Below are 15977 nucleotides of genomic sequence, written 5' to 3' on the forward strand. Positions count from 1 at the left end.
AGGCTGCCTTTCTTGTCAGTGTATGATGCAAAAGTCCACTTTCCCACTGTCCCAAAGTCAATATATTTACACCTCGGGAGTGACGATAGGTTGTGCGAAACACACTCTGCTGACGTCACTGCATCGGAACGCGTAACAAACTTAAAATTGTGAGCGAGGAGGCAACAGTGTTATTGTGCATAGCATTACTGGAACCCATCTCCAAAAAATCTGTTTAAATGATTGTATGTTTTAAATGGAGGCAGAGTCAGCTGTAACGTGACATCCAACTTTAAAACAGATCATGATGCGGGACTTTAGTGCATCATGTAGAGGAAGACTTCAACGTTTGAAACACGTGCATCGGTCAGTAAAATTGGACAGGTCTCCTATAAGGTGTTGAAGTGCAGATGCAGGTGTGAACTGTTAATCCATTAACTACAACAGTACAATTGCAAATTTTCTCCTGGCTGTTTATAAAACAATATTCTATGCCCTGTTTACATGTAAACCAGTGGGGTTGTAGTGCGGATAATGGGAATGAAAACAATACGCGAGTTGAAGGGGATGTGGGAGGTGGTACCCCGCCTCAAGAATCTCAGTCAAAATCATCTCCCCTGTAAAAGTGTCACCCCCCTTCCATCCCTCTCTTTCACAGCAGATGTTGGAAATATAATATAGCAATCTTTAAACCAAATAAAAAAAAAAGGAATCAATACAAGTGGATGTCTTTTATCGCTCCAACGCCCCTTACCCCACACGGCAAAGCACGGTGACAATTATTTACGTCAATCGACTCGACACAGCTCACTAAGACTGCACACACACACATCCTGCTAAAAATACACCCTGACACCCACAATCACAAGTGTGTAACACAGAAAACCCAAGTTATTCTCGAAAGCTGCATCAGCATTTCCTCTCCCACAGGCACATGCAGACATTTGGGGCTACTGGTGCTCAAAGCGGGAAAAAATGGCACACAACACACAGTTATTGTTGTTGTCAGTGAAATAAACAACTTTATTTTTTCTATTTCAACAAATATGCATAATAAAGTAAAATGTTTCGAGCTCAGTTCCATCTGACTGTGGCTGACCATGAGATTATCCCGTATTGCAGTGAAACGATGAGGTTGGTGGCATAAGCCACATAAAAAAGTATATAAGTAAAATAAATGGCGCACACATTTATATCTATGCTGCTTAATATTTTGAAGAGGATCATGGTAAAACATATGAATTTTAAAAATGCATGCATAAGAGACATACACGGGATGCAAACCAGCAACCTTATGACACACAGTGATGTGCTTGAATCGCTATACTGCCGCTAAGTCACATGACCAGCTGTTCAGGAGAGCTTTACAGCCTTACATATCTGTAGGATGTCTCGCAACACAGTAAAACAAAGTGGATCTTAGCCTCTGACTGGTTTGCCATCCACGGTCTATGCAAACTAGGATACATTTGTGTCGGGGAAAATACAGATTAACTAGAATTGCTGGGTCATCCACTACGTGCGTTGTAATAAAACAAATAAAATACAGATATGTGTAGTCAGTGTATCGATTATTTGTTGCAACAGAGAGCACCAAAATATCTTGCAATATCCCCCCCACTAGTGTCAAACCCAGGGGCGTCCTGCCTGATGATGGGTTCTGACATCGGGACCGCTCTACTCCTCCTTCTCCTCAGCTTCTGCATCCCATTGTATTTCACAGACAATCAACTTATTCAACTTATGAGATTCATTAACGCTGCTTATCAACCTTTGGTTCTTCACCATCTCACCGAGTGCATTGGGATGAATCTAAGCATGACTCAGCAGATTGAGAATGAGGATATATTGGCCATGTAAGTTAATTAAACACGCAGTCATGCATATGAAACCACACAATTCCTTTGTTCATTCAAGTATCATAAGGCTTCTTTGCTGTACTATGAAGACCAAGTTTTTGAACAATCATTTTGTTCATGGCATTTCTTTCTTCGTGACTCAATGACAGAAACTGTTCTGTAACAGGAATCATTAGAAGAAGGTCTTGACTTGTCCTGGAGCGTATCCACGTCAAGACTGGGGTCATGTGGGGAGTGAAGATAAAAATAGGTCAGTCGATAAGCAGGACCACAGTTGTCTCTTTGGGTGGATTGGAAGAAAGAATTAGAGGTCAGATCAGAGGGAAACTTACTACAGGGTTGATGGGTGTGGTTGACTTGAAGAAGGGTGCAATAAAAGTGATCGACCAACATGAACTCCTGTCACTCATTCATGGCATAAAATTGCAGCTGATGAGGCCACACTGAATATGACAGATTATCATCTTCATTCTTCCAATTCAGCCTTGGAAGAGTCGTACATGTTGGAAAAGAATAATTGAATTGTTCCCACAGCACAAAATGTAATTTTGAAGTTAAGAGAGATTCCGTTTATCTGGCTGCATATAATAGACGCAAGGTTTTCCTTAATAGAATAATGCCTCTTAAACTCCATTGTTATGTGGGGAGATTATTTTGCTCGGTGGTTATCTGCTATTCTCAGAAAAGTCGGAATTATATGCAAGGATCTTGGTCGTAATGAGTTAAAAATGTTTGGCTTCAGAATATGAAGTTGTGGAATGCAAAATGACATTTTTACGGCAAAGTATAATAGAGCTTTGCTTTGCCAATTTTTCAACGCTGAGTCTGACAAATTTTTAAAAAATTGAAGGCAACATGTTGATGACTTTTTTTTTTCATGTGTTTGGACGCACAGGCTGGTATGTCGACCTGTCTTTCATTGACCACGTTGAGTTAGAATGTACCTGTGAACTCTTCTTCTTTTTGCAATCCCATGAGTTGTTGCCACAGCAAGTCAGCCTCCTCCACCGTCACCTGTCCCCTTCATGTGCTCCTCCATCACATCCATGGACCGCACATGGTGTTTTCTCATCTTCTTTTACTTGCTGCCTCCATATCTAAAATCAACTCTATACCTTATGTATTTATACTGTATATACAGCATATATATATACCAATCTATATATACCAATCTATCTATATATATATATATACATTTAGATTATACTTAATCTTATCTAAATCAAATATTATCAATTTCAGTACATTGGGTTGTAATTATTGTATTATTATCCCAAATATTTATAAGATCCAGTTTTATTTGTTGCAGTCAATAACCTGTCACTATCCATGTAAAACAAGCTAGCAGGACCACACTAACATTTTATCTTGGAAACATCTTGAGCCCGGAGTGCGAGCATGCTGAAATGGCAGGCTATAATTTTGTATGGAAAACACCACACCAACCACAAGTGGGGTCAAGAGACGATCAGCATATTATTACTGTAGTTACATCCAGGTGTAATGCCATGTGTTGCTCTCTCTAAAACATTGGTAAACCTTCTTGCTGCTGCCCAAAAACATAAAAATAGTGTGTTATTTAAAAGAGGGAAATTGCATGAGTGCCCCAGTTTGTGTTATTGCTGTGTGACTTGGGAACAAGAGTTTTCTTGGGAGTTGTGCCTGTGTAATTGTGCAGGGAGCTTGGTTGTCAGGGTCATGCAAGCCAGTCATTTCTTTATGTACTTGATGTTTTTTTGTGTTTTAGTTCTGCTTTTTTTCTATGACTCATGCTCTTGTTAATAATTTCCCCTCAGCATGTCTCAAAACTGTCTCTCCAAACTCGGCAATCTAACTTTTCTAGTCAGGGACATGCACAGAGAGACCCCTTGTGGTGCCTGAGCACCAGACTTTTTGCCCAAATTGAGAAAATTGCCCTGTCTGGAGCTCATTTTTTTGGTCTTCATTCGTAAATTCATCAGGAAAAAATGTTCTCCCATCAGTTTTGAGTGTATTTTGATAACTTACAGGCTGTTTATTTGAGTTGTCGTCGACTTTGTCCCGCCCACGACCTGCAGCATCATATAGGAACCATGTATGATTCGTTCATTACCTTTTGTTGTGAAACGAAAATTGAAATGATACAAATAAAACAAAACAATTTCTCATTTTTTATTATTCGTTTCATAAACAAATTCCACACAACACAATTTTTCGTGCAGTGGACTTTGTGCTGAAAACAGAATAACCAAACCTAAAATACTATCGGGATGGGTCATTCTTATTGAATAGGTAGTTTTTAACACACACAAAATTCACTGCACAAAAAATGACTTGTTTTTTGTTTGAAGGAATGTGTTTTATGTTTCTGGAAGTCGTTTATAAAACGAATTTTAAAAAATTTTTTATTTGTATCATTTTATTTTTTGTTTGACATCGAAAATTGAATGAACGGATCATACACCGCCCCGTAAACACATGCTGTCTCTGCAATGGCCTTCAACCAGAGTCGTGAGTCATTGTTCAATGTAGCACTAAGCGCCTTGTCATTTGCTTGATATTTCGAATTCGCTCTCAGAGAAATGCATTAAATAAAAAAAAAAAAGTGCAAGCTAAAGTGGGTGCCCTTCTTTTGTGAATTGAGTAGCAGCCCCCCAAAATGTCCATCTTTTAATATTCCTCACAATTCTTGGTCTCATTTCCTGGAAGCCAAGCTCGAGTCATATACCTGTGATGGGAGATTGGGGTTTAAACCTCATGATCTTGTGACTAGTAGTTGAGACCTCAAACAGTTCAGTCTTTCATTTCATATCATCATAATGAGAAAGAGTAAGAATTCAGTAAAGTCTGTTGCTTTCATACTGAATTTGACAGCACAGTTTTTGAGTATTGGCAATTCAACGGAAGTTTAAAAAGTAAAGCAGTCCTTTATTTTCCTCAGAAAGAGCAGGCAAACTTATCTTGGTGGTGAATCTAAATGTCATGGCAGGCTGAGCCTCTGAAGCAGGGCACACTTAAGTAGCCTTTATCACATGGGATTGTCACTATCACGCCCTGTTTGACTTGGACAAACAGAACGAAAAACTCGTCTGACCTCTGAGCAAATGTTCATTTCCTCGCACAGAGCACTCTTTGATCACATACACTTGCGCAGTCAAATGCACTCCTTTGTTTCCTCGACTCAATTAAAGAACAATAGCAGAAGTAAAGGCGCTTTTGTGCACAATGACTTATGGCTTAATCAATGCGTGTTTCCTTATTCTCAGTCTAATGGCTTCCTCCTCGGCAGAGTTGGTTGAATACATTTTGGTTTTGTCGGAGACCTGAAGTGGCACAAAACGAAGCTGTGAAAAACTCATTTATTCGAGTAATAGTTTGGTCTTTGTGAGCTCACACGCCGGGTTCTGGTTCCATCAGCTTCCCGCAGCAGTGCGCCGCCATATTTCTCTCTCCTCTTTTATGTCTATCAAGAGCAGAGTTATGTACTGCACTTACATGCGAGTTTTGTTTCAAATCTGACGTGCGAACTTGAAATAACTGGTACTGGTGTTGACCAATATATCCACCAGGGGGAGCAGCACACACTCAAAAGTTTATGATGACAAACTCCAAAACCAACATGGCGACTGTGGAAGTATTTACAATGTAACTCTTGCGCAAAACATGAAACGGAGGCAGAGTTGTAGGAGGCAGTGGTTGGTGAGACTGTAAAATATATCGTGACTGGAGGACACAGAATTTTCCCCATTTCTATGTCTTCTTTGTGTCTCATGAGAGCGATGTATCAGGTAATAACAGCAACACTGCCCTTACATATTCCGATGGTACTGCTCCGTTTGGTCCATATCTGTAAGCTTGGTGGAAGTGTCCAGAAATATGAATGAAATGAAGGCAGGCCACGGACTGAAGACTGCGTCCATAGTAGTATCTTCACGTAATGTCGAGAATAAATGAGCCTTTTGTCTTTCAATCCTTCACATCCTGACGTCGTGTCCAGTGTGTCATGTGTCAGTCGTGGGATAAAATACATGTTCCCATGGAGCACCGATATCATATGCAGGAGAGCGGGACGGGACAGCAGATGTTCTTACTTTTCAAATGTCGCACTAGCCTCATTAAATCAGCTAAAGCCAAACGCGTGTCGCAGAAAGTGGCGTCTTGCTGTCTTGTCTGTTGTCATGTATATGTAATGGTGTGTTCTTGTTTACCACAGAGGTCCTTCATCACTCGAGAAATCATCGCCACTGACGGGGGGAACCGCAGCACTTCCGTGGAGCTCTCAGTCACCATCACCAACGTGAAGAACCAGCCTCCACAGTGGGAGGAGGAGAGCTACAGCATGGTCATCCCTGAGAACACCGCCAGAGACACGCCGATTGTGGTACTGTGTTGTCCGCGTGTTGCCACTGCTCTATAAACATTTTAATCTTGGTTAAGTTGGTTTTGAAGTTAAATTATGTGAGTGTTGAAGTTGACAACTCTCATGATATTTCCTAGATCTATAGTGAGCACACATACAGACACGTCCTGTGTAGCTTTAGTAGCATCACTAGGTGGTGGTCTTGGTTGTGAGGGAGGGAATAAAAGCAGCACAAGATTTCCTTACCTCAAAAAAAGATCTTAAACTTGACATACTCCAGGTGAAGTTCCATTCCATCTCCTGTAGCCAGTGAGCCACTGCCAAAGCAATGCGATTCTTCAGTAGGAGTAGATGAGAGAAAGTTGGTCGACCTACTGGAGAGAAGTCAGCTGAAGTTAGTAGTTAATACCATCCCTGGAATCCGCAATTTGACGCGGCACATCCGAAGACTGATGTGCAATATCTCTGGAAGCAGACTCTGCTATGTTTCAAGCCCTTAGAAGATCTGGCTGTTGTAATACGATCCGGTGAGTGAGTCATCATCATAAAATCACATGTAGCCGGCAAACTTTAATGTGTGCGAGCTAATTTAATTCACTCTAAATGCCTCCTTTGATGTGGAATAAAATATGTAAGGTTGTCACACACATCTTTTTCATCTGGGCTCTTTAATCACTTAAAGGGAAAAGGTTATTTCAAGATTTATCTCTTATCCCACATCTCAGATTCAGATCAGACTGGTCACAAACACTGTCAGGAGTACAAAGCATTTCAATTCCCTCTAATGTCTTCTGTCGTCCCCGACATGTAGAACTGACTTTTGGGCAAACCGACATCAAAGAAACGACTCCTTGTACTTGTAATTCAGTTTCTTTTAGAGGAAACACTCCTGGTTTCTTGCTGTTATATGAGCGTATTATCACTCTCATGTCTGGATGTTTCCTGAGTCAGAGCCAAGTCAGATTAGCCTAGCATGAAGACAGTGAGCCAACAGCTTATCTCGCTTTGTCCAAACCAGAGAAATACACCTGGAGCACCTCTCCAGATGACTCATTTTTGGATGGATAAGTGTGGGCAGAGCCATGATAACTGTCTAAATACTTTCCCAGCCAGCTTGTCTGGGCAGTGAAAACCAAAACAATCTTGTCTTCTTTAATCAAAATCCAATCTTATTAAGCGTTGACAAGCAGCAAAATGAGTTTTGCCCATGAAACAGGACTTCCGAATTCTATAACTTTTCCATCATCAACAGTGTTTCGCCTCACAGAACTGAGATTTGTCACTTTGCTTTCCGCTTTGGTGTGACAGCATGTTGTATTCCTGGCTCGGAGTTAATCACGTTTTTCGCTTTTTTTCATTATGTTTGAGCTTCAGTATCTTTATATCATGACTTGTTCAGTCCAACACATTCTTTGCCAGACAGGTAAGGCTATTTTCAGTCATTTTCAGTTTTATTGTGGCCGAATTTAATCTAATAAAAGCACTCAAAGAGCACAGACCTCCACCAAGCTGTTTATTTCCAGCCATTTTTGGATTTCCACGTGATATTATAGCCGTTATTATCCATTATCCATAGTTTATGTTCCGTTTGGTTACTTACATAAGTGAACTTCAAAATCACGTCACTGCATGGTTTGAACCTTGGGGGTGGGGTTAGTCCACATTGACTGTTAGTGTCTCTTGAATGCCTGAATGTATCTTTTTTTCATGTGTAGAACAACCAGTGGTCAGAACCAAAACATAAACATTAGTGTTCTTAATAATGTACCAACTTAAAGGGTTCTTCTCCTCTATACAGATCTAGAAAATCTCTTCCATATTTAAACAAAACTGGATCAGCTGATTTATAGTTCTATTCCGTCATGTGTGTCAGCGCTTTCCTCTAAACAATAATCCAACTTTGGGTTTTTCTTACCAGTTCTGAGAGTCAGGAGGGAATAGTCTTCAGATTTATTGTCTCCTGTTGGCAGCCTGCATCATGCTTGTGTTCCCAGACAAAAATCATTTTGTGTAATTATTACCTCCGCAGCAGATTCATCTGAAAACAATACTTCTGGGCCTTGTGATTAGATTGTGACTCACGCTTTGAGTGGTTATTAATGAATGGAAGCTAACCATCCCTCATGTTGTTCTGCTGCCCTTTTCCGAGTCAATCAACTGTTGTATTTAATTTACAGAATTCTTTGATGTCACGGAATAATTCACATCCTTGGACTTCTTCCGCATTCGCATGCGAGCCAGAAGGCTTTGGAACGGCAATAATAAGCCGTTTTAACATGGACATTCATCACACAAGCCTTTGAATATAGCATTTCCTTGCAACAATCTTCTCTGAAATGCCCCTCAACATAACCTACGCTTTGCAATTGCCATGGTAATTTTGAGAAACAAATTTACAGGTATATAGCGTCCATTCACTGGCTTTTATTCCCTTCATGGAGTCGTGCCCCAGCTACAGAGATGGGTATCACCCTGGGAAGATGGCCACAGCAACTTGAATTTTAGTTTAAACATCTAAGTGAGGTCCTCTCACCTCTTACCTATGTTACCGATAGTAATGACACATTGGTATTGATATGTTTCATTTCATAAAAATTGTATTTTTGAGATGATGACTGTCTTTTTACCATACTTTTTGAGCATTATTATTGATAGAGTGAACTATCTCTCTTTATTTGATGTTCAAAAGGACTTCTCTTTCTTGGGTTTCCCTGCAACAAGCAGAACATTGGTAGTTTCTTAGCACCCATTAAAAAACTTTCTAGCCGTCTCCCTCCTATTCCGGTCGGTGGTATCCATTCATCTCCTCGCTCCGGCCCAATGGCTTCTCGACATACGTGAGAGTGGTTCCAAATTTCTTTGTATAAGTGCACTGGTGAAGCTGTCAAACTAATCTTTAAAAGTAAGAGGAGTAAATGGCTGGAACATCAAAGTAGCTGCAGTACACGTTGTTTCCTTGTCTGACCCACATCATATTTGTGCGTTCCTTTTACTTTTATTATTATTTTTTTTTAATGTAAGTGCTTTTGTAAATTTTCTCTTCAGACAATCAAAGCAACGTCTCAGCTGGGTGACCCAAGAGTGACCTACAACTTGGAGGACGGAATGGTTCCGGAGACTAACATGCCAGTTCGGTTCTACCTCTCCCCAAACCGGGAGGACGGATCGGCATCCATTCTTGTGTCGGAACCTTTGGACTTTGAAACCACAGCCTTCTTCTCGCTCCGGGTTCGAGCGCAGAATGTTGCCGCCGTGCCTCTCGCCGCTTTTACCACAGTCTACGTGAACATTACTGGTAAGATGCTTTGCATCAAATGTTGTAACATATTTTCCAGTTTTTCTAGGGAAAAATAACATTCCTGAGCAACAAGTTTGTTGTGGTTTGTTATGCACTTTGTTTCACTGTTGTGGTTTCAGGATCAGGTTGTAGAAATTAACTCAAGTCACCATGTGCAGGGAAAGACAAGTTCTTTCTTCCCTGCTGCTGGAGCACATTAAACTTGAATAATCTGTGATAACTTTTGCAGCATTCATGGTAGCAGAAGCTACTGCAAGAGTTTAAAAGCTTTCTCGTCTTGTGAGCTGTTTTCTGTTTCAGTTGGCCAGTTAACCACAGAATTTTTCAGAATTTGCTTCCTTTTTCTTCCATTAATTATGATAAAATTAGGGTCTTTCACAGACTTGTTGTGGAATAAATCAGGCTCCTAGTCTGCAGCAATAAAAGTTTTTTAGTATGAAATGAAATTAATTTCATATTTGTAATATAAAATGCACCTGAAAAGTAAAGCCTTGCTTTTGCCATTTGAAAACGGACCAGTAATCTATGACGCGTGGTAGGTGGCTGATGTAAATTGCTCCATAAATGTGAAAATTGAGCAGTCATGTTGCTTCAGGATGTAAAATGAAAACATGTTAATTATTTTTGCTGCCTGCTGTTATCATTATAAGCTAACTGTTTGATGCATCGCTAGGATTTTTGCAAAGCACGTTATTGAGCTGGCATTTTTATCCCAAACAACTTGAAACGCATCCACATATAGTTTCCAACATCTTCTCTCTGAATCATTCACTTGGATTCAAACTCAATTGTCGTCATTTAAGGGGTGTATTTGTAACTAGTTCTGGTTGAAACTTGGGACCAGCTCCATTAGAAGTTACAATGGTTTAGTATGGTTTAGTACTAGATTAAAATCATTTCAAAGTTTCAGACCAACGCTTAAAGTTTTACTGAAAAAGTTACATCACTTGCAAGAGTGACGCTTCATGTATGCAGTGGACTTAGCAGCACACATGATTGTTCTGAATGCACAACAGAAATTTGGGAAAAATTACAGTAATACAGTGTGGTGTGTGAAAGAAAAGTATTCCTTAATACTTGTTTATTTTAGCTTGATCAACTCAAACCCATTGCAGAACTGAAGTGGCTCTATAACTGCGCTGTTCCACAGACTACGGTGGCCTATAGCAGACATAAAGCAAGTGTCACAATAGAGGGGTACCTGAACTTTATTAGTTTGAGAAAGTTCCTTCAATATCTAGGGCCTTCAAATATGTAATTTGATTTTAAGATGAGTATTGCGTCAGTTCATTCACAACGTTTCCTCTCCACAATGCCAGTTGTGCATAGTAGAAACTTTTATAACCCATTATAACTGAAGGCTTGCACACTGTCGCAGCGCTCACCAGCTGCTACAAACCTGGTGGCAAACCAGCCATCTCACTCTGTCAGCTGCGATAAGAACTTGAGAATACGGCAAACATACTAGTTAGAAACCTCCGTGAATTTGAAAAAAAATGATGCGACTCAACGCAGTTTTGATGAAATGTGGAAGATGGATGTACAGTTATGCAACCAGTCAGAATCTTTTGAATCAGAGTGGGAGGGATACCATGCTAAATTAGGCCTACAAGAATAAAAAAAGCATCTGCTTAGAATCACATTTCCACTGTACAGTACCATTTCCACCCTCTCTGATGAATCTAAATGTCGTTCAGTCTGGAGCTCAGACTCCGCACCACTTTGTGGCTCCTAAGTGACACCACTGGTTTAAATGATGGACACAAAAATACAAAGAGAATAACATGGCCAAACTCACAAAAATGTTGTTTCTCTTTTTTCTTGACTCAAGTGATGATAAATTGAGATTCGGCAATGGAAAGAATAGTGCTTTTCAAAAGTGCTGTGGAAATAGAAGGATTTTATAATCCTCAAGATTATTTCTTATGATATAAATGCGCTCATTCTGAATCCACTGTCTGTTTACGTAACATGGAGTGGTTTCTATATACAGTTAAGCTGACAGAGAAGACACTCAGCTCCGTATTGAAGTGTCTGCGAAAGGAAGCGCTGGCACGTTGGATCCGACCTTAAAGAACGACAACAAATGTGTCACGCGAGACATCCGCAATGTTGCGTTAGATGTCAGTTCTGCATATCAAATGTTGTCATGCTGAACTAAAAATGGCAGATTCAGCTCACTTGCATGTAAATGAGTCTTTCGAAAATGCCAAAATACTCTTCTTTACATTGCAATGGCAACACTTTTTTAAGGCAGCGCTGTTGTATCCAACTGTCAGTGTTGAATGTTGGCTTGTCTTTAAAAACGGCATTAATTTATGTTGCGCTCAAGCGCTACAACGCATCCAGCAGCTTTTGCTCAACCTGCCAACCTGTTTTTATATATATATTATATTGTGGTGTAAATTATTTATGTTCATGATTTAAAAAAAAGTTTGATTTACTGTCGTTTAGCAGCATGTCACATCTAAGTTTAAAGTTGGAGAAATAAATTCATGTGGCGCCACACGCTCAGATGCCGTGCGTCACATCCAAATGTGTGGCTTCCTGTTTCCTCACACTTCTATAACAGGATGAGCTCAAGTCGCTTCCCAGCGATGCCACCTTGTTCATGTGAACCGTATCAGTGGAGAAATTTATGTCAGCGTTTTGCCAAGTGTTTACCTCCTCGATTTGAGTTATATGCGGAGTCAAGGTCACATGGTCTGATCTCCTCTTCCTCAGATGTCAACGACAACGTGCCGTTTTTCACCTCCTCCATCTACGAGGCCTCTGTTACAGAAGGAGCCCAAATCGGGACGTTGGTTCTCCAAGTGTCGGCTCATGACAAAGACCTGGGCCCCAACGGCGAGGTTTGTGCTTATTAATCATTTGTTTAAACAGAAAAAAAAATGATGATTTTACCTCTCGACAAAATCAATGAGCCAATTAAAATGAGGTATGTTTCGCGACGGTTCAGCAAGTTCACTCCTCTCTCTGTCATCAGTGTTTTTCACTGGAGTGTTAAAAAGTCACAGCTGTCAGACTGAGTGGGACACTGCTGGCTGGACGGAGTATTGAGTTTCTGTTTTGGCTCCATACTCTGCTGACATTTTCAGACAGAAAGGCCTTATTTCTCAGCATTACGATGCTGGTCTGTCCTTTATTAGCAAGTAACTCTTGCTGAACACTGTTTATTTATATATAATTGTTTAATGTGGTTTCATGATTTTTCAATAACTCACAAGGAACAGTATTCTTCACACTTTAACAGCTCGAAAATGCATAATTGTTACAGAATATCCAGCACAAGTTAGCACAATTATTTTTTGCTGTAAATGCTCCCCAATCCCTGGGGCCACATTCCCAGGGGCCGTCAAGCCAAATGACAGTAGGATGGACCGAACACAATCTTAAATAAATGTTGAATTTTTGTGACAAAACTAGGGAATATATTGACTCGATGTTTGATATTGCTTCATTTCATTTAAAGATTCACAATGTAAATCAGGAATAGTGGAAGAGATTTTCAAGTCGTGGATATCTTGGCAACAGAAAGTTCAAACGTGTGAATATGATTTTAAAAAGGAACTTTTTTACAAGGTAATTTCTTCGGTATTTTTATTTATTTATTTTGAGAGAGATCTGTAGTTTAGTGTTGTATTTAAAATTCAAATTTTTCTGACCTCACCTCATAAATGCAGGTGTAAAAGGACCACACTTTGCCCACCTCTCATCTATGAGGAACAAAAGTGTGATGCTCCTAAAACTATTAAACTGGAGCCTCTTGACAAGCGCAGAGCAGAAACATTGTTGTCCAGACTCTTTTATTTAACCCTAACAATAGAGCATCACTGCAAAAATCACAAAGTTAATGATGATATGTGTCTCACTAGTCCACACATTGTGCTTTCATGTATTAATAATAATTCAATAGCTATATTTCCTCAACAATGACCAGCATCTCCACTTACTTAACTGCATGACTTCAGTGTGAAGGTGTGTGTCAGGGAAACCTACACGCGTGGAGCTCAATTGCTTGTGTTGAAATGATAGATATTGTCTTAGGAAAAGAAAGGTTATTATTTCTGGGATTCAGTTTGTGTCTGTGATGAAGAGAGGTCTGTCTCTTCCAGACAAACTATATTTAACTCTGCTCCTTGAAAGGCAGCAATAACATGGGCGTGTGTCCTCCGCAGATCACCTACTCTCTGCTGAACGACAGCAGCGGCGACCACAGCTTGTTCCGGATTGATCCCAAACTTGGCAACATCTACACGGAAGCGGTTTTCGATCGCGAGGCCCGCAGCTCCTACCTGCTGGAGGTTCAGTCAGAAGACGGGCACGAGTCAGCCCGACCTGGAAAGAACAAACAGCCCAACTCAGGTTGTGAATTCTGTGTGTTCATTATAGTCTTCACACCTCAGGTTAGATTCATTGTTATTCAGGAGCGGTGCTTGTTGTATTTTCTTTCTTTCCCTGCTCATTTGCATTCCTACAATTAGCGTTGGTTCCATAATCGTTCATTGTTTTGAGTTCGCATGGACAAGTATAAGTACACAAGGTCAGAAAAAAAGCCACTGCTCCCTCCTAATTAGCTTTTAAGTCAATACTGGAAATTACACTTTGAGCCTTTGGGCGACGTGTTTTAAACTCTTAATTGCACATTTTTCATTTAAAAGAACAACAGATTCCACCGGGGAGAATTATGACTGGGTGTTGCACTGTTTGCCACGAATAATTGTGATTATTGCTGGGAAGAATTATTCAGAGAGACACTGAAAAATATGTTGGAAAGTGGCAAGGATCCCGTGGGCTGAAATCAGTGTTCTTTTAATATAGAGAAAATCTGGCTCGGCTTCATCGTGCGAGTTCGCTGCCAGACAACAGTGGATGAAATGCTACAAACTGAGGACAAGAAGCAAAAGCAATGGACTGAGGGGCCACAGACGCTTGAGCTTATGCTGACAGTCAAACAGTAGATGCAGTGTGCTAAGTGCCTCATCTATATGCCGTTCAAAAATAGGGTTATTTTTGCTGTGCATTGCCATGTACTTTGTTTGGTTTTGCTGAATATTGCTTGCATATTAAGCATTTTGCATCTGACTATATTTTTATCATAATTGTTTTGATGAACTGGAATCATATAGATTTTTTCATCTCCATTAATGATTAGGGTTTATTATTATTATTATTATTATTATTATTATTATTATTATTATTATTATTATTATTATTATTATTATTATTATTATTATTATTGTTATAGTCATTGACACATTACTCTGAATATTTTCTTTTCTTATTTCTCTTGAGAGCCCTTATTTTACTAAATATGTTTTCATTAAATAGTATTATACTGTATCTTCTTACTTCATGCCTTGTGGCGACAGTGACAGTGAGCTTTTTTTTTTCCTGTGAAATTATGTTCTCATTAACGATTAAGTAGCCAATATTTGAATATTAAAAGTTGTCAAATAATATAATCATCAATAAATATGTTTAAGAAATGTGCAATAAAACTGCCTTTTAAAGTTTTATTTTATTGTTTTGTTTGTATAACAATGATAATAATAATGCAAATTAAAAAAATAAAAATAAAAATACATTTGTACTAATATGCTGTTATATGATAAGGATCAATCAAATTCCTAGCCAAGTCAAAAAAAAAAGAAAAAAAAAAAAAAACAAACTTTGACCTTCCACATTAAAGAAACCAAAAACAGCAACCCTTGGTTGGAGTCATAACACTGTGGTTTCTTCCCTCTCTATTTTCTGTCTGTCTTTGTTGACAACATTCATGTCATGAGTCTTAATGCTCCGACTGAATGTGAGCTTCTGTATTCATGAATCAGCCTCTGCAAATATTTGTGAAAACTGAATGAGGGCTAAAGGAGCAGCAGTGTCTTCGCTCCAAGGTTTCCAGAGCTGCTTAGTGTCTGCAGTGAGCTTATGCAACATATTCCACATTCACGGCGGCTCATCCCCTCTGCAAACCTCACCTGTCTGTTCGCCTCACCTCAGGGATGCCGCTGGAGGAGGAGAGGATTGCTAAAACAGAGAAACACTTTCCCACACGATTGACTCTGAGCTTCAAATTAACATGTCAGCCATGTGTTGCGTGAGCCGATAATTGACTGTTTCTGGCTAAAGAAATAAACAGCATAATGAGAAGAGAAGAGATAAGGAGCAAACACTTGTCACCTTATAAATATTTAACCTCATCTGCAGACAGAACCTTTATCTACGCAACATATAAAGAAAGCGGCTGGTGGTTTTGCCACATTATTAAAATTTAAAGAGTTGGAGCAGTTTTAACAGTCAAGCCAAAATATAGTTTTTATTTATACGGAATGTTAGGCTTTTTTGGAGCTTTTAATAGGTTCCCTTGATGCCATATTTTAGAATGAGGGGCCAAGGGAGGAGGAAGGCAGCAGGGGATCAACAGTCCGCAGTCCTGACTCCACCACCATATCAGACCTGAATACAGCTAGTATATCAGCTGCATATGATGTCCGCAGCT

General features: G+C 39.7%; 1 protein-coding gene across 1 annotated transcript in view; it reads left to right on the plus strand.

Moving 5' to 3' along the window:
- Positions 1-15977, plus strand: part of LOC128770415 (neural-cadherin-like) — a 168935-nt gene that overhangs the window by 93460 nt on the left and 59498 nt on the right. Inside the window, exons 12-15 of the mRNA XM_053884836.1 lie at positions 6031-6198; positions 9223-9472; positions 12200-12327; positions 13654-13840. Coding sequence (XP_053740811.1) covers positions 6031-6198; positions 9223-9472; positions 12200-12327; positions 13654-13840 — 733 coding nt within the window. The remainder of the gene's footprint in view (positions 1-6030; positions 6199-9222; positions 9473-12199; positions 12328-13653; positions 13841-15977) is intronic.

The sequence above is a fragment of the Synchiropus splendidus genome, chromosome 14 (assembly GCF_027744825.2).
Source record: "Synchiropus splendidus isolate RoL2022-P1 chromosome 14, RoL_Sspl_1.0, whole genome shotgun sequence".
NCBI classification, from domain to species: domain Eukaryota; kingdom Metazoa; phylum Chordata; class Actinopteri; order Syngnathiformes; family Callionymidae; genus Synchiropus; species Synchiropus splendidus.